The sequence below is a fragment of the Rana temporaria genome, chromosome 12, assembly GCF_905171775.1.
Source record: "Rana temporaria chromosome 12, aRanTem1.1, whole genome shotgun sequence".
NCBI lineage: Eukaryota > Metazoa > Chordata > Amphibia > Anura > Ranidae > Rana > Rana temporaria.
The window spans coordinates 40,099,184-40,122,889 of NC_053500.1; the positions used below are offsets into that span (position 1 = coordinate 40,099,184).

Sequence of the window (23,706 nt, forward strand, 5' to 3'; positions counted from 1 at the left end):
GAATATCAAATGCATAGCCTGAAGATAGGAGCCTCCTTAACTCCAACTGAATCAGACCTTTTGTTTTATGAACCAGCAGAGTGTTCACACGTACAATGCCTCCTCTGGTATCTGTGAAAGCATTTTGGTAAGAAAGGTTGTTCTTCCAGTGAGGTAATCATAAATACCACTTCTCTCACAAATGTTGGCACACAAGAACCAATCCTTTGGAAGAAATGACGCCCACAACTCTGATATAAAGTCAAGGATGTAAAGTCTGGATTTCTAACTCCCAGCCCAAAACATCCCAGATAGCACATAGGAAAAGAAAGTCATTAAAGGTTCATAATGTCTTCATATAGCTTCAAGAGAATAGGTGGGTTTGGTGGTGGCTCAAACAGATCGAGCACGGTTAGCCAAAGGGTACCTAGCACTCATGATGGTAGCAGTGGCAAAAACCTTTCCTTCTTAACCTCAAGGATATCAACTTCTGAGGTCAGTGGTCTTGGTAGCAACTTAGGTGGTGGACTAGGTGACCTAGATGGTGGTTTCGGTGGCAGCTACTCATCTAGATTTGGTTATGGCTATGGGGGTGGATTTTCAGGTGGAGAAGGCCTCCTGGGTGGAGGGGAGAAGGAGACCATGCAAAATCTAAATGACCGTCTGGCCTCCTACCTGGACAAGGTGCACTCTCTGGAGAAGGCCAATTCTGAGCTAGAGATCAACATCAGGGAATGGTATGAGAAGCAAGCCCCCAGCCCATCACGTGACTACAACCAGTACTACAAGATTATTGAAGATCTTCGTAACAAGGTAAGATGAGGTCCATACATATATGTTTATTCATACAAAGATGATGTGAAATGTCAATGTAACCCAAAGCAACCTATCACATTTCTGTTAAAGGCGGCCATGTCAGTGAAGAAACTATTTCTTATTGGCTGCTATGGGTTTTAGGCACTTTGTACATCATCATCAACTCTTTGCAATGTCTCGTTAATCAAACCAGCATATCATTCTTCCTAATATTGCTACTATTCCTAATAAAAGCATCTATATTTATTGTGATCTGATTATTAACTGTATTTCCCTTGTCTTGTATAACTTATGAGTTAAATAGTTAATACAGTCATAGAACATTCAAAGCAAATAAATATATTAATGCAATATGCACGGCCCTAGCACAATGCAATATTTAACACTATCGTATCTCAATAGATCTTAATAAATTGTAACAAGATTCACTTCAATTATCCAATCATGTGCAGATGAAAAAAAAAAAAATGAACAGGGATTTACTTTTTACATGATTGGATAATTAAAGTGAATCTTCATATAATTTATTGTGTGAACATTCTCAGATCCTTTAGTAAATGAACCTCATTGTATATCATTATCTCTACATTCAAGAACACTGTGCTTGAAAAAAATAAATAAAAAATGTGCAACCTTTTATTAAGGTAAATATATAAAAGGTTTGTAACCACTATTAAATTGCTACATTCCTGGGCTTTCCTATTACCTTGTTACATAATCCTAATTGGGTGAAATGATTATAACTACCAGCCAAGTTCTCAAAAATAAAACAACATTAGACATATGTTTAAACCATTTTTAAGAACAACACAAGAGTGTGTGCCTATGGGTCTAGTAAGGATAAGGGTCTGGTATGGATATGAGTCTGGTATTAATAAGGGTCTGGGGTCTGGTATGGATATGGGTCTGGTATTGATGAGTCTGGAATGGATATGAGTCTGGTATTAATAAGGGTCTGACATATATATGGGTCTGGTATGGATAAGGGTTTGGTATGGATATGAGTCTGGTATTAATAAGGGTCTGGCATATATATGGGTCTGATATGGATATGGGTCTGGTAAGGATATGGGTCTGGTATGGATATGGGTCTGATAAGGATATGGGTCTGGTATGGATATGGGTCTGGTATTGATGAGTCTGGAATGGATATGGGTCTGGTATGGATATGGGCAGGGCAGGACTTAGGGTGGTGGGGGCCCCTGGGCTTGAGTGTTGAAGGGGCCCCCTGGAGCCGAGAATTGGGGGGGATCGAAGTTGTTGAGCGGGGGGGGGGGGCGAATTGAAGTTGTTGAGCGGGGGGGGGGGCGAATTGAAGTTGTTGAGCGGGGGGGAGCGCATTAAAGTTGTTGAGCGGGGGGGGGATTTTGCAGTTGTTGAGGGGGGAGTGCCTCTCACCTGTGCCAACAGCCGGGGCCACAGACTGTCATTAGCCCGGCTGTCGGCTTTCTTCCCTTCAGCAGCCACAGTCCTCCACACACCGCTCCGGTTCCTCCTGCTTCCGTGCTGCCTCCTCTTGCAGTGCGGGAAAATTAACCCTTTTGCGGGACTGCGGGAAGAAGCTGTCTGTGCGGGAAAGTCCCACAGAATCCGTGCGTGTTGGGAGGTATGCGCAGGGCCGCCATCAGGAATTTTGGGGCCCCTTGCACAGCTTAAGGCATGGGCCCCCTGAAGCAGAGAACCTAGGGGGGGTGGGGGTGCTGCCGCCTGAAATTGAGAAGCGTGGGGGCTGCCGCAAATTGAGAAGCGGGGGGGCCTTTACAAAAAAAAGAAGAAATAAAGAAGAAAACAAATATATATAAATATATGTAGCCATCCGGGGCCCAGGGGACCTCTGGGCCTTTTAATAAAAAATAAAAAAATAAACAAAAATAAAAAAATAAACATTTATAAAAAAAATAAAAAAGGGGGGGTTGCCACATGGGGCCCTGGGGACCTCTGAGCCCTTTAATAAAAAAAAAATATATATATATAAAAAAAAATGTAATTTTTTTTATAAAAAAATAAAAAAGGTGGGTTGCCATCCGGGGGCCCTGGAGACCCCTGGGCCCTTTAATAATAATAATAAAATATATATATATATATATATATATATATATATATATATATATATATATATATATATATATATATACACACATATATATATATATACACATATATATATATATTATATATATATATATATATATATATATATAAATAAAAAATATATAAAAAAAACATTTTTTTACAAAAAATAAATAAAAAAAGGGGGGGTTGCCGTCCAGGGCCCTGGGGGCCCCCGGGCCCCTGGGGACCTCCGGACCCCTAAAAAAAAAAAAAAAAAATTTTTTTTTTTTTTTAAAGGGGGCCCCCTATTGGGTGGGGCCCCTGGGCTTGAGCCCAGTCAAGGCCAATGGTAAGTCCGGCCCTGGATATGGGTCTGGTATTGATGAGTCTGGAATGGATATGGATCTGGTATGGATATGAGTCCAGTATTAATAAGGGTCTGGCATATATATGGGTCTTATATGGTTATGGGTCTGGTATGGATATGGGTCTGGTATTGATGAGTCTGGAATGGATATGGGTCTGGTATGGATATGAGTCTGGTATTAATAATGGTCTGACATATATATGAATCTTGTATGGATAAGGGTCTGGTATGCATTTTTAGGGGAAACCCCCAGCAGGATGTACAACAGCAAAAGGCATTTTAAGAAAGGAAAAAAAACAAAAACCTCTGCTTGTAAATATTGATTCATTGGTTCCATGGTGTTGGCCTAATTTTCCATAAAAACCAGCATGGGGACCCCCAGAGTCTAGAGTCCGATAGATATTTTTGTATATGGGGGGGGGTCCCTTTTTGTATTTGTAAATACAGTTTTAGTATAGTACATGGTTCCTAAAGGAATTGTGTATTTTTAATGTTTCTCTTTAAGGCCTCGTACACACGACGGGACCTGTCCGATGAAAACGGTCCGCGGACCGTTTTCATCAGACATGTCCGCTGGAATCATTTGGTCTGATGGCTGTACACACCATCAGACCAAATTCCCCGCGGACAGGATACGCGGTGACGTGGCCGCGACGATGACGCGGCGACGTGCGCGACCCTGGAAGGTCAATGCTTCCACGCATGCGTCGAATCACTTCGACGCATGCAAGGGCTTTCGGCCGAGCGGACATGTCCGGTGAGTCATACAGACGACCGAACATGTCCGACGGACAGGCTTCCAGCGGACATGTTTCTTAGCATGCTAAGAATCATTTGTCCGCTGGAAACCTGTCCGGTCGGCCGGGAATCTGGTCCGGTCGGCCGTACAGATGACCGAACATGTCCGCGGAAACTGGTCCGCGGACCAGTTTCAGCAAACATGTTCGGTTGTGTGTACGAGGCCTTAGACTTATTAAAAGTGCTGCAGTATTTCTTAAAAATATTTCTTGCATTGGTATATGCCCTCCCCTGGCAATGCCCAGCATGTTATTTGTTTGACAATCCTTGAATATTAAGCCTGCTACACACAGGAAATTCACACGGCAGAATGCCGGGAGACATTTTCCGGTACAAAAATACCGGCTGACAATGGCAGAGAGCGATGATCAGGGGGGGGCAGGGGTGTCCAGAGTTGAACAGAGCAGCCCCAATTCTCCTCTTCTGGGGTGCCCTGCTGGCGCTCCTGGCTCCTCCTCTTCATCAGGTGCCCCCAAGGAAAGCCACTTTCCATGGGGGCACCCTTGTTTCACTGCTGCGTCCATTGACACAGAAAGCCAGACTTAGCCCAATTTGATTGACAGCAGTCTGCTGCTAATGTTCTGTCCAATGAGTACAGAGACGGCTGCTGAAGCCGCTGGCTCATACACATCGCTGAATCGACTCTGGCTCAGGTAAGAAAAAGGGGGTGGTGCTCTGGGGGCAGTTGCAGAATAAAAGTTTTTTTGCCTTACTGCATAGAACAACATTGAGACTTTACATTCACTTTACTTATGCCATTTCCCCTCTAAGCTATTGTGTTCTGCCAGAACACACTGGTCAGCGCTCTCAGACATTGGTTGCCAGTGCTGATCGTATTTTGATCAGCTGCTGGTTTTCCAGCATGCCTGTTCAACAGAAGCTGAACGTTAGGCTGGCTTCTGTCAGACAGGCTGCGGTACACACTGGCCAAATGTCCAATGGTTTCTGTTGAATCGGCCAATATCGTGCAATAATCAGCCCGTGTGTACCAGCCTTTAGTCTTGAAAATGGCCAGAAATGATTTTAATGACTTTCAATGACCTAATGGCTTGTTTTACTGTTCTGCGAGGATTCGTATTCCCACGTGTTTTATGTAATGAAAGAAACTCTTTAAAGACGAACATTTAAATATATTCCTCAATAGCCACAAAGGATAAAAAATCACTTTGTGTGTGTCAGATGTCTTTTTAAGCCCAGGTATTGCTTTTTAAATGTAGCAGTGACATCACCACTGTGCTGTACATATCCTGTGCAGAGAACAGAACTGTGGGAGGGACCTGGCAGGCCCCACCCACTACTGGCTGCCTGCAGAACACTATAGGAGGGGTGGAGACAAGACCATTCACCCTGCATATGGAGGGAAAGCAGCAGTGACAGGTCTTGGAAGCTCCTGCAAGGAGGCAAAGTTTTACACAGGATTACTGCACAGATCTGGAGGAAATACACAAAGCACACCAAGATTCAAGAAGAACAGACATGACCAATCTATTTAGACAATATTTGCTTATCCCAGAGTTCAGCTTTATGGTTTATGTACAGCTTTAGTTAAGTGTAGATGTCCCATTTTTTCCTTAAACTGGGATATGGTTTTAAATTTTTTAGGAAGTCATCCCAAATATCATGACTACATTAACTATAAAATGCAAAAACGACATACTTGATTAGTTTCCAAGTGGCAATCCATTTTAATGAAACTTTATTGTGGTTATGGTCATAGATGTGGAATAAATTACAAAGCTCTCCTTTCTACCATGTTGTTAACCACAGCCAATATAACCTGATCTGCTAATTGTATTGTTATTACTATATCTTCACAATTCTTAGATCTATGATGCCAACTTGGTCAATGCCAACACGATCCTGCAGATTGAGAATGCCAAACTGGCTGGTGATGACTTTCGAGCAAAGTAAGAACTTGACCTTATTTTGATCCATAAAAGACTCTAACAATGGATGCCGTCATTAACAGACACACTACAACACAACACTGTGCAAAAATATAGAAACAATGAGAGAAAAATAAAAATATATCACAACGTTAGGTCAAGTTACAACTTTTTTTGCTTAGGTTTGAAACAGAACATTCCTTTAGACTGAACGTTGAGGCTGACATCAGTGGCATACGTAAAGTCCTGGATGAATTGACTCTAAACAGGTCTGACCTGGAGCTTCAGGTTGAGGGTATGAAGGAAGAATTGATTTACCTGAAGAAGAACAACGAAGAGGTAGGGTTAATAAAACTTTTCATACAGGTATTTTTTTCTAAAGAAATATAGGTCCATGTAGAAAGTTGGGAATGTATTCTAGATCAGTGCATTTATCCTAAAGTGGGTTACGAATGCAACAGGCTGACTAAGCCCTTCTTAACTTTCCTTTGCCTAGTCCGGACTGGGTCCTCTGCACTGTATTCAGTGCCGGCCCAAGACATTGTGCTGCCTGGTACCTAGAATGAAATGCTGCCCCCCCCAAAAAAAGATTACGCCCACCAAAATGCCCCCACATCCTTTATTTTATATCATGATAACTAAAGTGGACCTATCATGGCTCTATACATGTATATAGGAGTATAAAAAGGACCTGTTATGGCTCTATTCATGCAATTACCCCACAGTGGAGCAGAGAGCGGAACGGGAGGAGCGGTTGGGCGGCAATTAGCCCCACAGTGGAATGGAGAGTGAAGCTGGCGGAATGGCATGGCATGCAGGCAGGACATTTGCTGCCCCCCTGAAAGTGCTGCCTGGTACAATGGTACCATCGGGTCCCATGGTAGGGCCGGCCCTGACTGTATTGTAAAGGGGCACTCTGTGATATAAAGAGGACTACACTGTAAAAGGGCACTGTAATAACTACAGTGCCACTTTATAGTGCAATCCCCTTTATATCACAGTGCCTCTTTACATTACAGTGCCCCTAGCAATCACAACCCCCCATCACAGTGCCCCTTGCAATCATGCTCCCCTCCCTCTTTTCTCTCCAATCACACTGCCCCCCTTTACTCTCTGCCTCTCCTGCACTGTCCTACCTCCAGAAGGGCAGAGCAGGATTTTGCAGGTAATTACGCATTTGTGATTATAAGAAGACTTCCACTCTCTGTGCAGATCTCCAGCTCCTCCCACCCCCTGCTCTGCTGATAGGATGGCATAGTTGGCGGGAGACACATAGCGGGAGGTGAGCCCTGTCCGGACCGCGATTGCCACTTACTTCCCGCTGTGCGACCTTGTTACCAACTGGCCTGGGGTTAGGGATGCCTGCATTAGACAGCCCTTAATATTTGGCACTGACCCATTGAGAAAATGCCTGTGTGCCCTATGGCAAGTTTGGGCCTGGTCTAAGGCTAGTTTTGGTGGAAATATCTTTTCGATGTACTCTGTTCTACTCCTCGGCTTTACCAAGTTGGACATACTTTTTTTTATGGAAACCTCCCACTGGCTTACCATTTAAGATGCCCCAAACAATCCACCCAAATCCTTATCACGAAACTATAATAAGATAAAATATGATGTTTGTATTACAATCATTTCAGAGTAAAACCATGTAACCACTCTTTAAAATTAAAATGCTTGTGTATAGGAAATGAATGCCTTGCGCGGACAAGCTCGTGGCACGGTCAGTGTGGAGATGGACGCTGCCCCAGCTGTTGACCTGATCAAGATGTTAGCCCAAATGAGAGACGAATATGAAACTCTGGCTGAAATCAACCGCAAGGAAGTTGAAGACTGGTACTTTAAAAAGGTAGGGCTACAGAACAATAGAGCTGGTTCTAAAGATTAATTATTCAGATTATGGACAAAGTCAGTAACATATTAAATGTTTTTGTTAACCTGACAGACAGAAGAGCTGAACAGAGAAGTTGCAAGTCACAGTGAACAGATCCAGTCTAGCAATACCGAGATCACTGACCTTAAACGTACACTTCAAGGCTTAGAGATCGAACTGCAGGCCCAACTAAGCATGGTTAGGTTTTTGTTCAAATTTTTCTCACACCTAATCACAAAGAACCTTTTGCATCATCATTGCTTCCGATGTAAAATGTACAGTAAATGCTAATATACAAGACTCGCTCAAATATATGTATTACCCTATTACAGAAATCAGCATTGGAAGGTACCTTGGAAGAGACAGAAAGTCAATAGTGCGTACGGCTCTCTCAACTGAAAGATCTGGTTAATGGCATAGAAGTTCAGCTCGTTGAATTGCGAACAGATATAGAACGCCAAAACTCAGAGCACAAAATCCTCATGGACGTTAAGACCCGTCTTGAACAGGAAATCTCCACCTACAGACGCCTCCTGGATGGAGAAAATGTTAGGTATGTTCACATATATACATACTGGAATGATTGTTTTCCTAACAGGAAACAGTAAAACTTAGATATGATGTAAGAATCCTAAATATATTGGGCCAGATTCACAAAAGAGATACGACGGCGTATCTGCTGATAGGCCGTCGTATCTCTGTTTCTAATTATGCGACTGATTCATAGAATCAGTTACGCATAGATATCCATAAGATCCGACAGGTGTAATATTTTTACACTGTCGGATCTTAGGATGCAGTACAGCGGCCTGCCGCTGGGGGAAGTTTGCATCGTAAACCAGCGTTGGGTATGCAAATTAGGAGTTACGGCGACCCGCGATGGATTTTCGCGTTCGCTACGTCGCTGCTAGTCTAGTTTCCCGTCGCAAAGTTAGTGGTCGTTTTAGGTGCCCTAACTTTAGTCAGCAAGCGTATTGCTGTCTAAAGTATGGCCGTCGTTCCCGCGTCGAAATTTAGAAATCGATGTCGTTTGCGTAAGCCGTCCGGGAATACGGAATTACGCTACGCGCGTCGCCGTTCAAAAAAAATGACGTCACGGCGCGCAAAGCACGACGGGAATTAGGAAACGGAGCCTGCGTAGTAGGTCCGGCGCGGGAGCGCGCCTAATTTAAATGGCTCACGCCCATTTAAATTGGCCTGTCTTGCGCCGGTGCCCGCCGGCGTAGTTTTCATCGCAAGTGCTTTGTGAATCAGGCACTTGCGATGAAAACTTGCGGCGGTGTAACGTATCTATGATACGTTACGCCGCCGCAGTTCTATGTGAATCTGGCCCATTTTTCTTAATTTGTAAGTCAATTTTTTGGGCGAATACAAATTTACAAATGCGACCGGCAATTTAGCTTTTCGGGACTATTTGTGTTTCAGTAATATTTGTGGTCCCCCCACCCAAAATCCATACCAGCCTCATCTCCCCACACTATTCCTGTCCGTTCATTCGGAGTGCAGCTAAGGCTATAGTGATGGAGATTGAGGGCTGCATACTCAATCTCCTTTCTCTACCTCAAAGGTGAAACATCAGAGGTCTGTTTAGACCCCTGACATTTCACCAAAATTGTAAAAAAATTATAATAAATAACATTGTAAAAATAATAATAAATAAAATTGTAAAAATAATAAAAAATAAAATAAAATAACAAAAATAACCCTGAAGGTGCTAGTTACGCCTCTGGATCCACCTTTAAAAAACTACTGGTGGATCGGATCAGAACACCCATGTGAAAGGACCCTCAGTCATATAGATTTGGTTTAGAGTGAAAAAATATGTTAATTGGATGGCAAATCTAAATTATTATACGAATATGTAAGAATGACCAATAAATATTGTAATACCACTAAATATGTAGTGTCATGGGATTTGCAAATAGCCTGACTGCACTGATAATATTAATAATACAACAAATATAAACCTCTTATTAGATTCCTAGTGAATAATAACACACTCAAAGACAGTTTATCCACTTCAGCCCTGGAAGAATTTACCCCCTTCCTAGAGCATTTTTTGCGATTCGGCACTGCGGTGCTTTAACTGACAATTGCACAGTCGTGCGATGTGGCACCCAAACAAAATTGACGTCCTTTCCTCCCCAAAAATAGAGCTAGCTTTTGGTGGAATTTGATCACCTCTGTGGTTTTATTTTTTGCGCTATAAACAAAAAAAGAGCGTCAATTTTGAAAAAATTAATTATTTTTTTACTTTTTGCTATAATAAATATCCCCCAAAAAATATATATACAAAACACATTTATTTCTCAGTTTAGGCCAATATGTATTTGTAGCGCTACCCCCTCAGGAGCCGCTGGTTGTTTTGGGATCGGCGTATTAAGTTACCTCTAATCGTTGTCTAGGGTGATTGTAGTGAGTAGAGCAGTAAACGAATGTCCAATCAGCGAATAAGATTTTCCGAAGGCTTTATTTCTCGGCCCAACACGACCAACATCAACATGAGGTAGAGAGGAAAGGTTGATGAAGCAAGAGAACTTTGCGGTATCAGGCCTGGATATGAGGAGAGCAATCCTGCTCTCAGTAGTAGTAGATACAGTTCCGTGCCACTTTAGCCCGAGTGGGTAGAGTGCCCCCGGATAGACTCCTGCCACGAGCCTAGCAGCCGAAGTATCACTTTAGAGTCGCTGGGAAGAACAAGTCACTGCCACTGACTTGCCTCTGATTTTAAATAAGATGCCAGATGAGGCCTCTGCCACAGGCTCAATGCTGACAATGGTGAACAGCAGAGCGAATCCTCCCCAGTCTTTCTTCTTGGGGTCACCGACTGACAGTACTAAGGTTATCTGTCAGTGTTCAGTCCCCCAGATCCACGATGGTTCGTTCAAGCTTCTCAGACAACCTGCCTCCGGGTTCTCCTTGAGCCGATCCCCCACCGCACAGCACGTAGCTTAGGATCTCTTCAGTAGAGTTGGGGACCCAGTAAGTGACTGGGGCCCCTGGTAGCATCAGTTGCTCCAGGCCAGGAGGGCCCAGAGTCAGGAACTCCACGTTGTGCGCGACCCCAGGCCATGTAGGCCATAGTGGTGGGGCCCGCAATGTGCGCACACCCTAAAGGTGGGTGCCGGACCTGGAACCAGGAACCCGCGAAGAACCAAGAACAACGGCTTCCGCCACAGAAATACTTCTCCCCAGCATGCCCCGTGAGGGAAAACTCCTCTAATTGGCTGCTAGGAAGAAGCGGCTCCGCCTGGACCTCTCTGGCGCCACCTGCTGCCCAAGGATGGTACCTCATCCCTAGAACGCAGTATAGCACACAGAACAATCCAGATTTGGCGACAGCAAAATTTGACATAATTTGGAATGAGAGCTAATTATATCTCTCATTCCCCCGCTAACTTTAGCGTAGTGCCTTTACTGGAAGTAAGGGGGCGCTACATATTCTTCTACATATTTTTGGTAAAAAAAAAACACAATAAGCGTATATTGATTTGCACAAAACTTATAGCATCTACAAAATAGGGGATAGTTTCATGGCATTTTTTTTTTATACTAGTAATGGCAGTGATCTGCGATTTGTATCATGAATGCGACATTATAGCACCTTTGATGCTATTTTGGGACCATTGTCATTTATACAGCGATCAGTGCTATAGAAATGCACTGATTACTGTGTAAATGACACTGGCAGGGAAGGGGTTAACCACTAGGTGGCGAGGAAGGGGTTAAGTGTGTCCTAGGGAGTGATTCGAACTGTGGGGGGCTGGGCTTCCAGTGACACGACATTGATCACTGCTCCCGATTGCTCCCCATGGGCACAGTCACAGAGCTTGCGGCGGGCACGCATGCCCGCACGGCAGGCTTTTCAAAGCAATGTACAGGTACGTTGCTTTGCCCACAGGAGCCATTCTGCTGACATCTAAGTGCGTGAAGCGGTTGGCAAGTGGTTAAAAGAATGAAAAGACACATTTTTTACTTAAAGCGGTGGTTCACCCTAAAAAACAAGTTTCTACCATGAAATCCAGCATAGTAGCGTGAGCTACAGTATGTCTTTATTTTATTTTTTTTGCGCCGTACTCACAGTTCAATCCCGTAGTTAAGTTTCAGACTCCCCGCAGGAATGGGCGTTCCTATGCAGAGGGGAACATGATTGACGGCCAGCTATGGCGCGTCACGCTTCCCGAAAATAGCCGGAGTAGGACTCGGCTCTTCACGGCGCTATACGGCGCCTGCGCACAGACTAGGAGCTGACTGCGCAGGCGCCGTGAATAGCCAAGTCCTATTTCGGCTATTTTTGGAAAGCGTGACGCGCCATAGCCGGCCATCAATCATGTTCCCCTCTGCATAGGAACGCCCATTCCTCGTGGGGAGTCTGAAACTTAACTACGGGATTAAACTGTGAGTACGGCGCCAAAAAATAAAATAAAGGCATACTGTAGCTCGCGCTAGTATGCTGGATGGCATGGTAGAATTTTTTTTTTTAGGGTGAACCCCCGCTTTAACTTAGTAAAATGAGCCTTAGGCCTGTCTTTCACGTCTGTCCTTAGGCCGCATTCACACCTGAGCGGAGCGTTTTTTCGGACGTTTTTTTCCGGCATTTTGTCACATGTATTCGCGCGTTTGCATACAGCGTTGTCCGACTTTTTTGAACTTCATCGTTTTTTCTTTTAGCCAATAGGAAAAATTATCATCTCTTTCATCACTTGTTGCTATGTTTGTAGATTTTTTTTATCTTCTTCCTGGGTGAAATGTTCTATTTCACAGAACAGATTAAAGCGACAAAACGCCCGTAGAAACGCTCGTTGTCGCGCTAGACGCTTGAATCGAGCGTTTCCATTCGTTTTTATGGGAATACAAACGTTCAAAAACGCCCAAATCCGCCCGATTCGCGTGACAAAAAAGGGTCCAGAACTTGTTTGAGCTTCAGGCGTTCGGTGTTTTGGAGTGGAGATGTGATCCATCTCCATTGAGAATAATGTATTTTTTCCCCTCTAGCGTTTTGGAGCTTCATGCTTCAGGCGACAAAACGCTCAGGTGTGAATGCGGCCTTAAAGCGGAGCTCCAATCATTTTTTTTTTAAAAGCCCCCCTGTGATAGTTGCAGCTTTTGACATGCAAATTGGCATAGGCTGCAAGTTAATTTTCTTTGTAAAGCCAATGTTACTCACTGTTGCCTCTCAATCCTGTAATCTTCCATCTTCAGTGTGGACATCTAAAGCCCAGTAGGACTTTCTCCCAGGATATGGTGCAGCTGGCTACCCAGCATGCACCTCCTGATCTCATACCTGGGCAGTGTGAAGAAAGCGAGGCACATTTGACGTGGCACAGAGGATGTTCTTTGACTCCTGGGATTGATGACACATATATCCCAGCAGCCAACAGTAGTAAGGCAATACGGAGGTGCAGCACTTCAGGAAGCCCAAAGGTAATTAAACTTTGAAAATAATATTTTCCCAAACATTGATGGCATAGCGGTAAGCAATGCCTGGAGCCAATGTGAAAAAACAGGGTGGAACTCCGCTTTAACCACAAGCAACTGCTTGGTGTGCGGCTACATGCGAACAACAATCGTCCCTGCCAGCCTGTCATTACTTTTCAGAGAGAGAGCGGCCACCACTATTTGCATACACCTGCCATTCCAGCAACAAATTTATGCAAATTCTTACCACTGGAATCCAAAGTCTGCAGGTAATCATCCATGTGAAGGAGGCCTTAGAAATAACTCAGAATTGTTTCAATCCTTAACAGGGTCACGTGACCTTCGGCCATTTTGCACTGTAATAAATCTCTAGTGAGACAATTTTAGCCTAAAAGCAGAAATATTTTAATGGATAATGAAAATATTGTACCCAATGTCTTATAAAAGGACAGTTTACCATGTATTGTACATATGTGGACAGTATCAACAGCCCTTTTCAGTAGGGCAATGGGGTTGATTTACTAAAGACACTAAAGCCTCGTACACACGATCCAACTTCATGGCCATAATTGTCTGACGGATGTGTTGTGTCAGATAATCCAACCGTGTGTATGCTCCATTAGACAATTATTGGCTGAAATAACGACAACAAAAGTTGGCTGTTCATGCTCACCAATTGTTGGGCAATAAATCTGTTACTTCGGTTTATCTGATCATGTGTACGCAAGTCCGTCCAACTACAAACAAGAATGCTCGCAACCAATGCTAAACATCAGACAACAATAGCAGAAGTTGCCCAAAGGGTGGCGGTAAAGAGCTGAAAAACCACGTGGTTTGGTGAACGTTGGCTGAAAATGTTGTGTCGTGTGTATGCAGAACAAGTTCACGGCCAACGCTCTTCGGACCAAAATCCACTGAAAAGTTGGATGGATGTCCGATCGTGTGTATGAGGCTTTAGACCAGGGGTCTCAAACTCAAATTACCTGAGGGCCACAAGACAAGTTTCCATATCCCATGAGGGGCCGCATGCAAACTTTCAAACTTCAAAAACAGTACTGGTGTCAGCGAACGCATTTTTAACCCTGACCACTACACTGCACACTGACCACTACACTACACACTGACCACTCACCATCAGGGTACAGCACATCAGGGCACAGGGCACAGCACACATGAGTGCACAGCGCACATCAGGGTACAAAGCCCAGCACATCAGGGTACAAAGCCCAGCACATCAGGGTACAAAGCCCAGCACATCAGGGTACAAAGCCCAGCACATCAGGGTACAGGGCACATCAGAGCACAGCACTTAGGGGTACAGCACAACAGGCCACATCAGGGTGCACGGCACATCAGGACAGGGCATATCAGGACAGGGCACATGGCACAGTGCAGGACATGGCACATCAGGGCACAGCACATCAGGACAGGGCACATGGCACATCAGGGTACAGGGCACATGAAACAGCACATCAGGGTACAAAGCCCAGCACATCAGGGTACATGGGGCACATGGCACATCAGGGTACATGGGCCACATCAGGGTACATGGGGCACAATCACAGAACATCAGGGCACATGGGGCACATACGAGCACACCAGGGCACATGAGAGCACATCAGGGCACAATCAGGGAACATGGGGCACACCAGGGAACATGGGGCACATAAGAGCACATCAGGGCACAGCGCATCAGGACAGGGCACATGGCACATCAGGGTACAGGACATGGCCCATCAGGGCACAGCACATCAGGACAGGGCACTTGGCACATCAGGGTACAGGGCACATGAAATAGCACATCAGGGTACAAAGCCAAGCACATCAGGGTACCCCATGTACCCTGATGTGCTGGGCTTTGTACCCTGATGTGCTGTTTCATGTGCCCTGTACCCTTATGTGCCACGTGCCCTGATGTGCTGGGCTTTGTACCCTGATGTGCTGTTTCATGTGCCCTGTACCCTGATGTGCCATGTGCCCTGTACCCTGATGTGCCATGTGCCCTGTACCCTGATGTGCCATGTGCCCTGATGTGCCATGTCCTGTACCCTGATGTGCCATGTGCCCTGTCCTGATGTGCTGTGCCCCATGTGCCCTGATGTGCTCTCATATGCCCCATGTTCCCTGGTGTGCCCCATGTTCCCTGATTGTGCCCTGATGTGCTCTCATGTGCCCCATGGCACATCAGGGTACATGGGCCACATCAGGGCACAATCAGAGCACATGGGGCATATCAGGGCACATGGGGCACATACGAGCACACCAGGGCACAATCAGGGCACATGGGGCACATCAGGGCTCAATCAGGGAACATGAGAGCACATCAGGGCACATGGGGCACAGCACATCAGGACAGGGCACATGGCACAGCACATCAGGGTACAGGGTACCCTTATGTACAGAGCCCAGCACATCAGGGTACATGGGGCACATGAGGGCACATTGGGGCACATGAGGGTACATGGGGCACATGAGAGCACATCAGGGCACAATCAGGGCACATGAGAGCACATGAGGGCACATCAGGGCACATGAGAGCACATTAGGGCACAATCAGGGCACATGAGACCACATTAGGGCACAATGATGGCACATGAGAGCACACCAGGGCACAGGTCAGCATTTACTTGTTGTTTTCTTCAAAGGCAGAGTAGCACAGGAAGCGTCTGTCATAAGTTCACTTGTCTCTCATGTCACGCTGCTACTCCCCGGCAGCCCCCCCCTCTCTTCTCGTCCATCTCAGATGATGTCACAAGCAAATGGGGATGGACGAGAAGAGAGGAGGAGCCGCCGGGGAGTAGCAGTGTGACATGAGAGACAAGTGAACTTATGACAGACGCTTCCTGCGCTACTCTTCATGCATCTCGATCTACACTTCCGCGGCACCCGCGGGCCATTTAAAACCGGTCCGCGGGTACTTTGAGACCACTGCTTTAGACTGTTCAACAGAAGTTGCATTTTGGTAGGGAAGTTTCCACAGAGCATAGCTATCAAGGTGAAGCTCTGCTGGCTTCCATTGTCCAATCATGTGCAAACAAAAATACTGTGTTTGTTATTTTCCTTGGGTATTCTTTGCAAAGTAAAACCTCAACACATTCACTAAGCACTGGGAAAAGTTATATTGAAAAGTATTTGTAGCAAAAAATGATATTTACTTTTTCCATCCTAACTAGTGTTGAGCAGAATATGCCATATTCGATTTCGCGATATATCTCGAATATATATTCGAATATTCGAGATATATTCGCTAAATTCGAATATTCGTGATATTTTATCGAAAGTAAATGATTGCGATTTTTCGCTATTGCGAATGCGAAAATAATTGCGATTTTTTGATAACTGCGGTAGGAGCACTCTGATTGGCTCAGAATATTCGTGATATTTTATCGAAATATCGCAACATGCGAATGCGATATTTATTGCGCAATTTCGAGAAATGCTGGAGGAGCGCTCTGATTGGCTCAGAATATTCGTGATATTTTATCGAAATATCGCAACATGCGAATGCGATATTTATTGCGCAATTTCGAGAAATGCTGTAGGAGCACTCTGATTGGCTCAGAATATTCGTGATATTTTACAATACAAAATAATTGCGAATATTCGGCAAATGCGGAAGGAGCACTCTGATTGGCTCAGAATATTCTTGATATTTTACAATACAAAATAATTGCGAATATTCGGCAAATGCAGAAGGAGCACTCTGATTGGCTCAGAATATTCTTGATATTTTACAATACAAAATAATTGCGAATATTCGGCAAATGCAGAAGGAGCACTCTGATTGGCTCAGAATATTCTTGATATTTTACAATACAAAATAATTGCGAATATTCGGCAAATGCGGAAGGAGCACTCTGATTGGCTCAGAATATTCTTGATATTTTACAATAGAAAATAAAAAGTGTTTTGCATTGGTGGTGATTCTTTACTCTATCCATCTGTCACAGCCGTTTGTCAATCAAACACCTTAAAGATTGAACACGTTCATGCTGCATGCTTTGGACTTTTTTTCACTTCACATATCAAAGACATTTTTATGAAAGATTATTTTTCTATTATTGGGACTATATTTCTTTATATATTTGTTTCACTGTGTATTTCACAAGTTATTTGCGCTTGCTTATTTTATAATTTGCCCACATGTCTTGTCACTAGACATATTTTTTATTCTTGTAGAGCGACTCCATTTTCTGTCTTGTATTAATTTATGTTGTATAACATTTTTGAGTTGCTGCTGTATTCTCCCCTTTTTTAAGGTATGCGCAATTTTTTCCTTCTTACAAAAAATAATAATATCAAACATACAAATATTCATAACATACACATACACATACACAAAGCCCCCCCCTTTTGCATCAGAGACAATCAGAGTTCTCCTACCACAGTTATCGAAAATTCGCAATCATTTTCGCATTCGCAATAGCGAAAAATCGCAATTTTTTTTTTTTCAATTTGGCAACATAATAGGATCGCCTCAGCTTAGCTACTCGGCCCAGGGTCTCTAATCATACCAGCAATGCTTTTAGACGTCGATAGGATGTGATCTGTTTTAAAAATCAAATTGAAAAAATGCGAATATTCGGAATTGCGAATATTCACCGCGAAATTCGAAATATAGCGCGATTTCTCGAATATGCTATATTCGAGTCGAATATTCGCAATGCGAATATTCGTGAGCAACACTAATCCTAACCAGTCCTTATTTTCTCTTTATTCTTAGCCTCTGAAACTACACGTTATGTCCGCACCATCTCTGAGGAAACCATAGATGGAAAGGTTGCTTCTACAAATGACAAAGACTATCACACAAACTATTAACATAATATATACAATAACAAACACTATCCTCTTGTAGGGTTACTCATGGTTAACACACTTCCCTTTTTTAAATTTTTTTTTATTTAAAACTATCCATTATATACTCACCACAATGCCAGCGTACATACTGTATTCCTACCCTTTGCAACTTGACTATGGTATAGCCTGTGCAAACCTCTTGTTACCTCTTAATTCTACACCATCCCACATAACCTATTAACCGCTTAAGACCCGAACCAATATGCAGGTTAAGGACCTTGCCCCTTTTTGCGACTCGGTACTGCGTCGCTTTAACTGACAATTGCGCGGTCGTGCGATGTGGCTCCCAAACAAAATTGGCGTCCTTTTTTCCCCACAAATAGAGCTTTCTTTTGGTGGTATTTGATCACCTCTGAGGTTTTTATTTTTTGCGCTATAAACAAAAATAGAGCGACAGCAAAATGACAGTTGCAGTTTGGGAATTAACCACAGGGGGCGCTGATGGGGTTATGTGTTCCCTGAAGTGTGTTTACAACTGTAGGGGGGTGTGGCTGTAGGTGTGACATTATCGATTGTGTCCCCTTATAAAAGGGATGACACGATCGATGCTGCCGCCACAGTGAAGAACGGGGAAGCCGTGTTTACACACGGCTCTCCTCGTTCTTCAGCTCCGGGAAACGATCGCGGGACTCCATCGGCGATCGGGTACGCGAGTCCCGCAAAATGTATAGCGTTTACAAAATAGGGGATAGTTTTATTGCATTTTTATTAATTATTATTTTTTTACTACTAATGGCAGCGATCAGCGATTTTTTTCATGACTGCGACATTATGGCGTACACTTTGGACAATTTTGACACATTTTTGGGACCATTGTCATTTTCACAGCAAAAAATGAATTTAAAATGCATTGTTTATTGTGAAAATGACAGTTGCAGTGTGGGAGTTAACAGCAGGGGGCGCTGATGGGGTTATGTGTTCCCTGAAGTGTGTTTACAACTATAGGAGGGTGTGGCTGTAGGTGTGACGTCATCGATTGTGTCCCCCTATAAAAGGGATGACACGATCGATGCTGCCGCCACAGTGAAGAACGGGGAAGCCGTGTTTACACACGACTCTCCTCGTTCTTCAGCTCCGGGGACCGATCGCGGGACTCCAGCGGCGATCGGGTCTGTGAGTCCCGCGGTCCCGGTCACGGAGCTTCGGACCGGGTCACGGAAGCGCGGGCGCGTGCCCGTGACCCCCGGCTGGGTACTAGTACAGGACGTACCTGTACATGGATGTGCCCAGCCGTGCCATTCTGCCGACGTATATGTGCAGGAGGCGGTCCTTAAGTGGTTAAGGACCTTGCCCCTTTTTGCGATTCGGCACTGCGTCGCTTTAACTGACAATTGCGCGGTTGTGCGATGTGGCTCCCAAACAAAATTGGCGTCCTTTTTTTCCCACAAATAGAGCTTTCTTTTGGTGGTATTTGATCACCTCTGCGGTTTTTATTTTTTGCACTATAAACAAAAATAGAGCGACCATTTTGAAAAGAATGCAATATTTTTTACTTTTTGCTATAATAAATATCCCCCAAAAAAATATAATTTTTTTTTTTTTTTCCTCAGTTTAGACCGATACGTATTCTTCTACCTATTTTTGGTAAAAAAATCGAAATAAGCATTTAACGATTGGTTTGCGCAAAATTTATAGCGTTTACAAAATAGGGGATAGTTTTTGGCATTTTTATTAATAATTTTTTTTTTTACTACTAATGGCGGCAATCAGCGTTTTTTTCGTGACTGCGACATTATGGCGGACACATCGGACAATTTTGACACATTTTTGGGACCATTGTCATTTTCACAGCAAAAAGTGCTATAAAAATGCATTGATAACTGTGAAAATGACAATAGCAGTTTAGGAGTTAACCACTAGGGGGCGCTGTAGGGGTTAAGTGTGACCTCATATGTGTTTCTAACTGTAGGGGGGTGGGGCTGGACGTGTGACGTCATTGATCGTCTTTCCCTATATCAGGGAACAGACGATCAATGACACTGCCACTGTGAAGAACGGGGAAGGTGTGATTACACACACCTCTCCCCGTTCTTCAGCTCCTGTGACCCGCGGCCACGGTCACGGAGCTTCGGACTGAGTCGTGTACCATTCTGCCGACGTATATCGGCGTTAGGTGGTCCTTAAAGCGGGGGTTCACCCTATCGACAGTAAAAAAAAAAAAAAATTTTTCTTTTACCTTTAAATCAGGCACTGTAGCGCGAGCTACAGTATGCCTGTCCCGAATTTTTTCCCCCCATACTCACCTTGTAGTCGTCCATCGAAGATACCGGGGAATGGGCGTGCCTCTGGAGACGGAGGATGATTGACGGCCGGCTCTGGCGCGTCACGCTTCTCCGGAAATAGCCGAAATAGGCTTGGTCTTCACGACGCGTGCGCATAGCCTGTGCGCACGCGCCGTGAAGAGCCGAGACCTACTCCGGCTGTCTTCGGGGAGAGTGACGTGCCAGGGCCGGCCGTCAATCATCCTCCCTCTCCATAGGCACGCCCATTCCCCGCGGGAGCCGGAATCTACGATGGACGACTACGAGGTGAGTACGGGGTTAAAAAAATCGGGACAGGCATACTGTAGCTCGCGCTACAATGCCTGTCTCGATGGTAACATCATGGGATTGTGGGTGAACTACCGCTTTAAGTGGTTAAATAACCAGACAACACCTGTTTTGGAGTAAATTGGCCACACCGGCCATTTTATTAAAGCAGGGTTCTGGGCATAATTAAAAAAATTTTTTTGCAAGCTAAAATTAATCACATTAAATAGTCCCTAAAACATATTAATAGCTCCCCAATCAATCCAGAAATCATTGCAAACACTTGCCTTATATCCTCCAGCTCATGTTGTGGCCGTATCCATTATATGTGTGGACATGTGAAGCCCAGTTCCTTTTTCTTCCTGGTTTTCAGGGGTTTTCAAGGAGAGGTGCATGCTGGGTGATTTTTAGGCACAGTAATTCCCAGAGACTCCTGGGAAATGAGTGTCATCATTTCCCAGGAGGCAATGGGGTCTTAGGATAGGAAGTTGAACCACCTAGGACCAGGAACTAGGCAGATTACGAAATTTGCCTAGTAAGAGCCAGATAGAAGTGAGTAAAAAAAAAAAAAAAAAATTACATTAAAGGCAAGCTGTTAATAGAAAGTTCATTTTTAGAGTGAAACTCTGCTTTAAAGATTTCAAACCATAACCTTTAATAACAAAAAACAATGGGCCAGATTCTGAAAGAATTACATTGCTCCACAGCAGCGTAACGTATCTGATTTACGTTACACCGCCGCAGGTTTACAGCGTAAGTGCCTGATTCACAAAGCTCCTACCTGTAAACTTGCGGCGGTGTAACGTAAATCCACTCAGCGCAAGCCCGCCTAATTCAAATGGGGCGGGCACCATTTAAATTAGGCGCGTTCCCGCGCCAAACGTACTGCGCATGCTCCGTCAGGAAAATTACCCGACGTGCATTGCGCTAAATGACGCACGGACGTCATTTGTTTAGACGTTAACGTAAATGGCGTCCAGCGCCATGCACGGACGACTTACGCAAACGACATGATTTTTTTAATTTCGACGGCCATACTTAACATGGCTTAGAACAACTAGGGCTCAGCCCTAATTTTACGACGCGTATCTCGACGGAAATGACGTAAAGTTAGAGCGACGGGTAACGCGGACGTTCGTGGATCGCCGTAACTAGTAATTTGCATATTCTACGCCGCCCGCAATGGCCTCGCCACCTAGCGGCCGGCATAGAATTGCATCCTTAAGATCCGACAGTGTAAGTCAATTACACCTGTCGGATCTTAGGGCTAGCTATGCGTAACTGATTCTATGAATCAGCCGCATAGTTAGGACGGGCGGATCACAGAGATACGACGGCGTATCAGGAGATACGCCGTCGTATCTCTTTTGTGAATTTGACCCAATATTCCCCCAGGTACATCTTAATAAATGTTGAGGATCCTTGGGAGGCACTAACCAAATTTATCAGCGTGTCCACACAAGGTCCCCAGTCGTGGCCGCGCCGACTCGGGAACGACACCACTCTACACCTTCCACGCTGATACCCATCTCCCGATGCCAGTTAAACCTAGGTTAACTGGCATCAATTGAGGATCCCATACCAAGATGGTTCCCCACTTCTGCCATGTTGGTCTTAATTCCTAATGCCTCCAAAGATCCCCAACCGCTACACCATTTTTCAAAATTAGCATAACACAGCACCAATAACCTAAACATAAAACATTAAGGGCAGGAGGGTGGGAGCTGCTTCTTCTTCCGGTGGAAAGAGACTGAGCCTCGGACCTTGGCCCCTCGTACCCCCCCAGGGATAACTTACAAAGCCACCCCCTACCCTGGCCAGTACAATCCCACTATTTTTAACTCCTCTGCTGCTGGTTTCCCCTGCTACCCTGTCATGTCTATGTCCCACTCCGGGCTTCTCTTTCCACTCTTGATTTATTTTTTCATGGTTGTTTCTCTGAGTTAGTGACCCACCACAGATCACTTTTCAGAGGTGCGACAATAATAGCTACATGTGTGGATGAGCCCTAACACTAACTTTTTGTCACTTTGCAAGGGAAGGTGAAGAACAAGTTCATCCATAGGAGGAACCTAAGGATTATATAATGGCATATGAGGCCTACAGTTCAGTGCATGTGGACATCTTAGTGGGGGCATCAGAGGGTAAGTAAAAGAATACCTGACAGTCCCTATTCAGGTAAGCTCGTGTTCAGGGGAGAGGGCCAGGCAGAGTCGGAAAAAAAAAGGAATGCCTGACTGGATGAACTTGGTCTGCACCTTCCCTTGCAGGTGGCCTTTATCCTGCATAATTACAGCATTGCATTGGGCTTTGGTTCTTGCACTGGTGTGAGGGAGGTTTGAATAGAACCGCCACCATGAGTTTTACATCTATATATGAGATGTGATATTTGTCCAAACTACGTTGAGCAGTGTTTACATTCATCCACCTCTAGACACCTTGGGGCAGATTCACGTAGATGGGCGTAAATTTGGGCGGGCGTAACGTATCTGATTTACGTTACGCCGCCGCAAGTTTTTCAGGCAAGTGCTTTATTCACAAAGCACTTGCGTGTAAAGTTGCGGCGGCGTAACGTAAATCACCCGGTGGAATTCAAATTCGGCGGGTAGGGGGCGTGTATCATTTAAATGAAGCGCGTCCCCTTGCCGAACGATCTGCACATGCACCGTCCCTAAAATATCCCAGCGTGCATTGCTCTAAATGACGTCGCAAGGATGTCATTGGTTTTGACTTGGACGTAAATTACGTCCAGCACCATTCACGGACGACTTACGCAAACAACGTAATTTTTTTTCGAAGCGGGAACGACGGCCATACTTAACATTGACTGCACCTCATAGACCCAGGGGCAACTTTACGCTGGGAAAAGCCTAACGTAAACTTCGTAACTTTACTGTGCGTACGTTCGGAATTCGCGTATCTAGCTAATTTGCATTCTCGATGGGGAAATCGACAGAAGCGCCACCTAGCGGGCAAAAAAAATATTTGCAGTTAAGATCCGACGGCGTAAGACACTTACGCCTGTCGGATCTAATGGATATCTATGCGTAACTGATTCTAAGAATCAGTAGCATAGATACGACGGCACAACGCTGAGATACGACGTTGTGAATCTGGGCCATTAAGCCTCTA

General features: G+C 44.6%; 1 protein-coding gene across 1 annotated transcript; it reads left to right on the plus strand.

Moving 5' to 3' along the window:
- The first annotated feature begins 197 nt into the window (after nt 1-197).
- On the plus strand, nt 198-18,296 carry LOC120918551 (keratin, type I cytoskeletal 14-like). Its single transcript, XM_040330184.1, has 7 exons — nt 198-792; nt 5,837-5,919; nt 6,081-6,237; nt 7,583-7,744; nt 7,841-7,966; nt 8,101-8,321; nt 17,910-18,296. Exons 1-6 carry the CDS (start codon nt 328-330, stop codon nt 8,143-8,145), a joined length of 1,038 nt encoding a protein of 345 aa, XP_040186118.1. The 5' UTR covers nt 198-327; the 3' UTR covers nt 8,146-8,321; nt 17,910-18,296.
- The last annotated feature ends 5,410 nt before the right edge of the window (nt 18,297-23,706 follow it).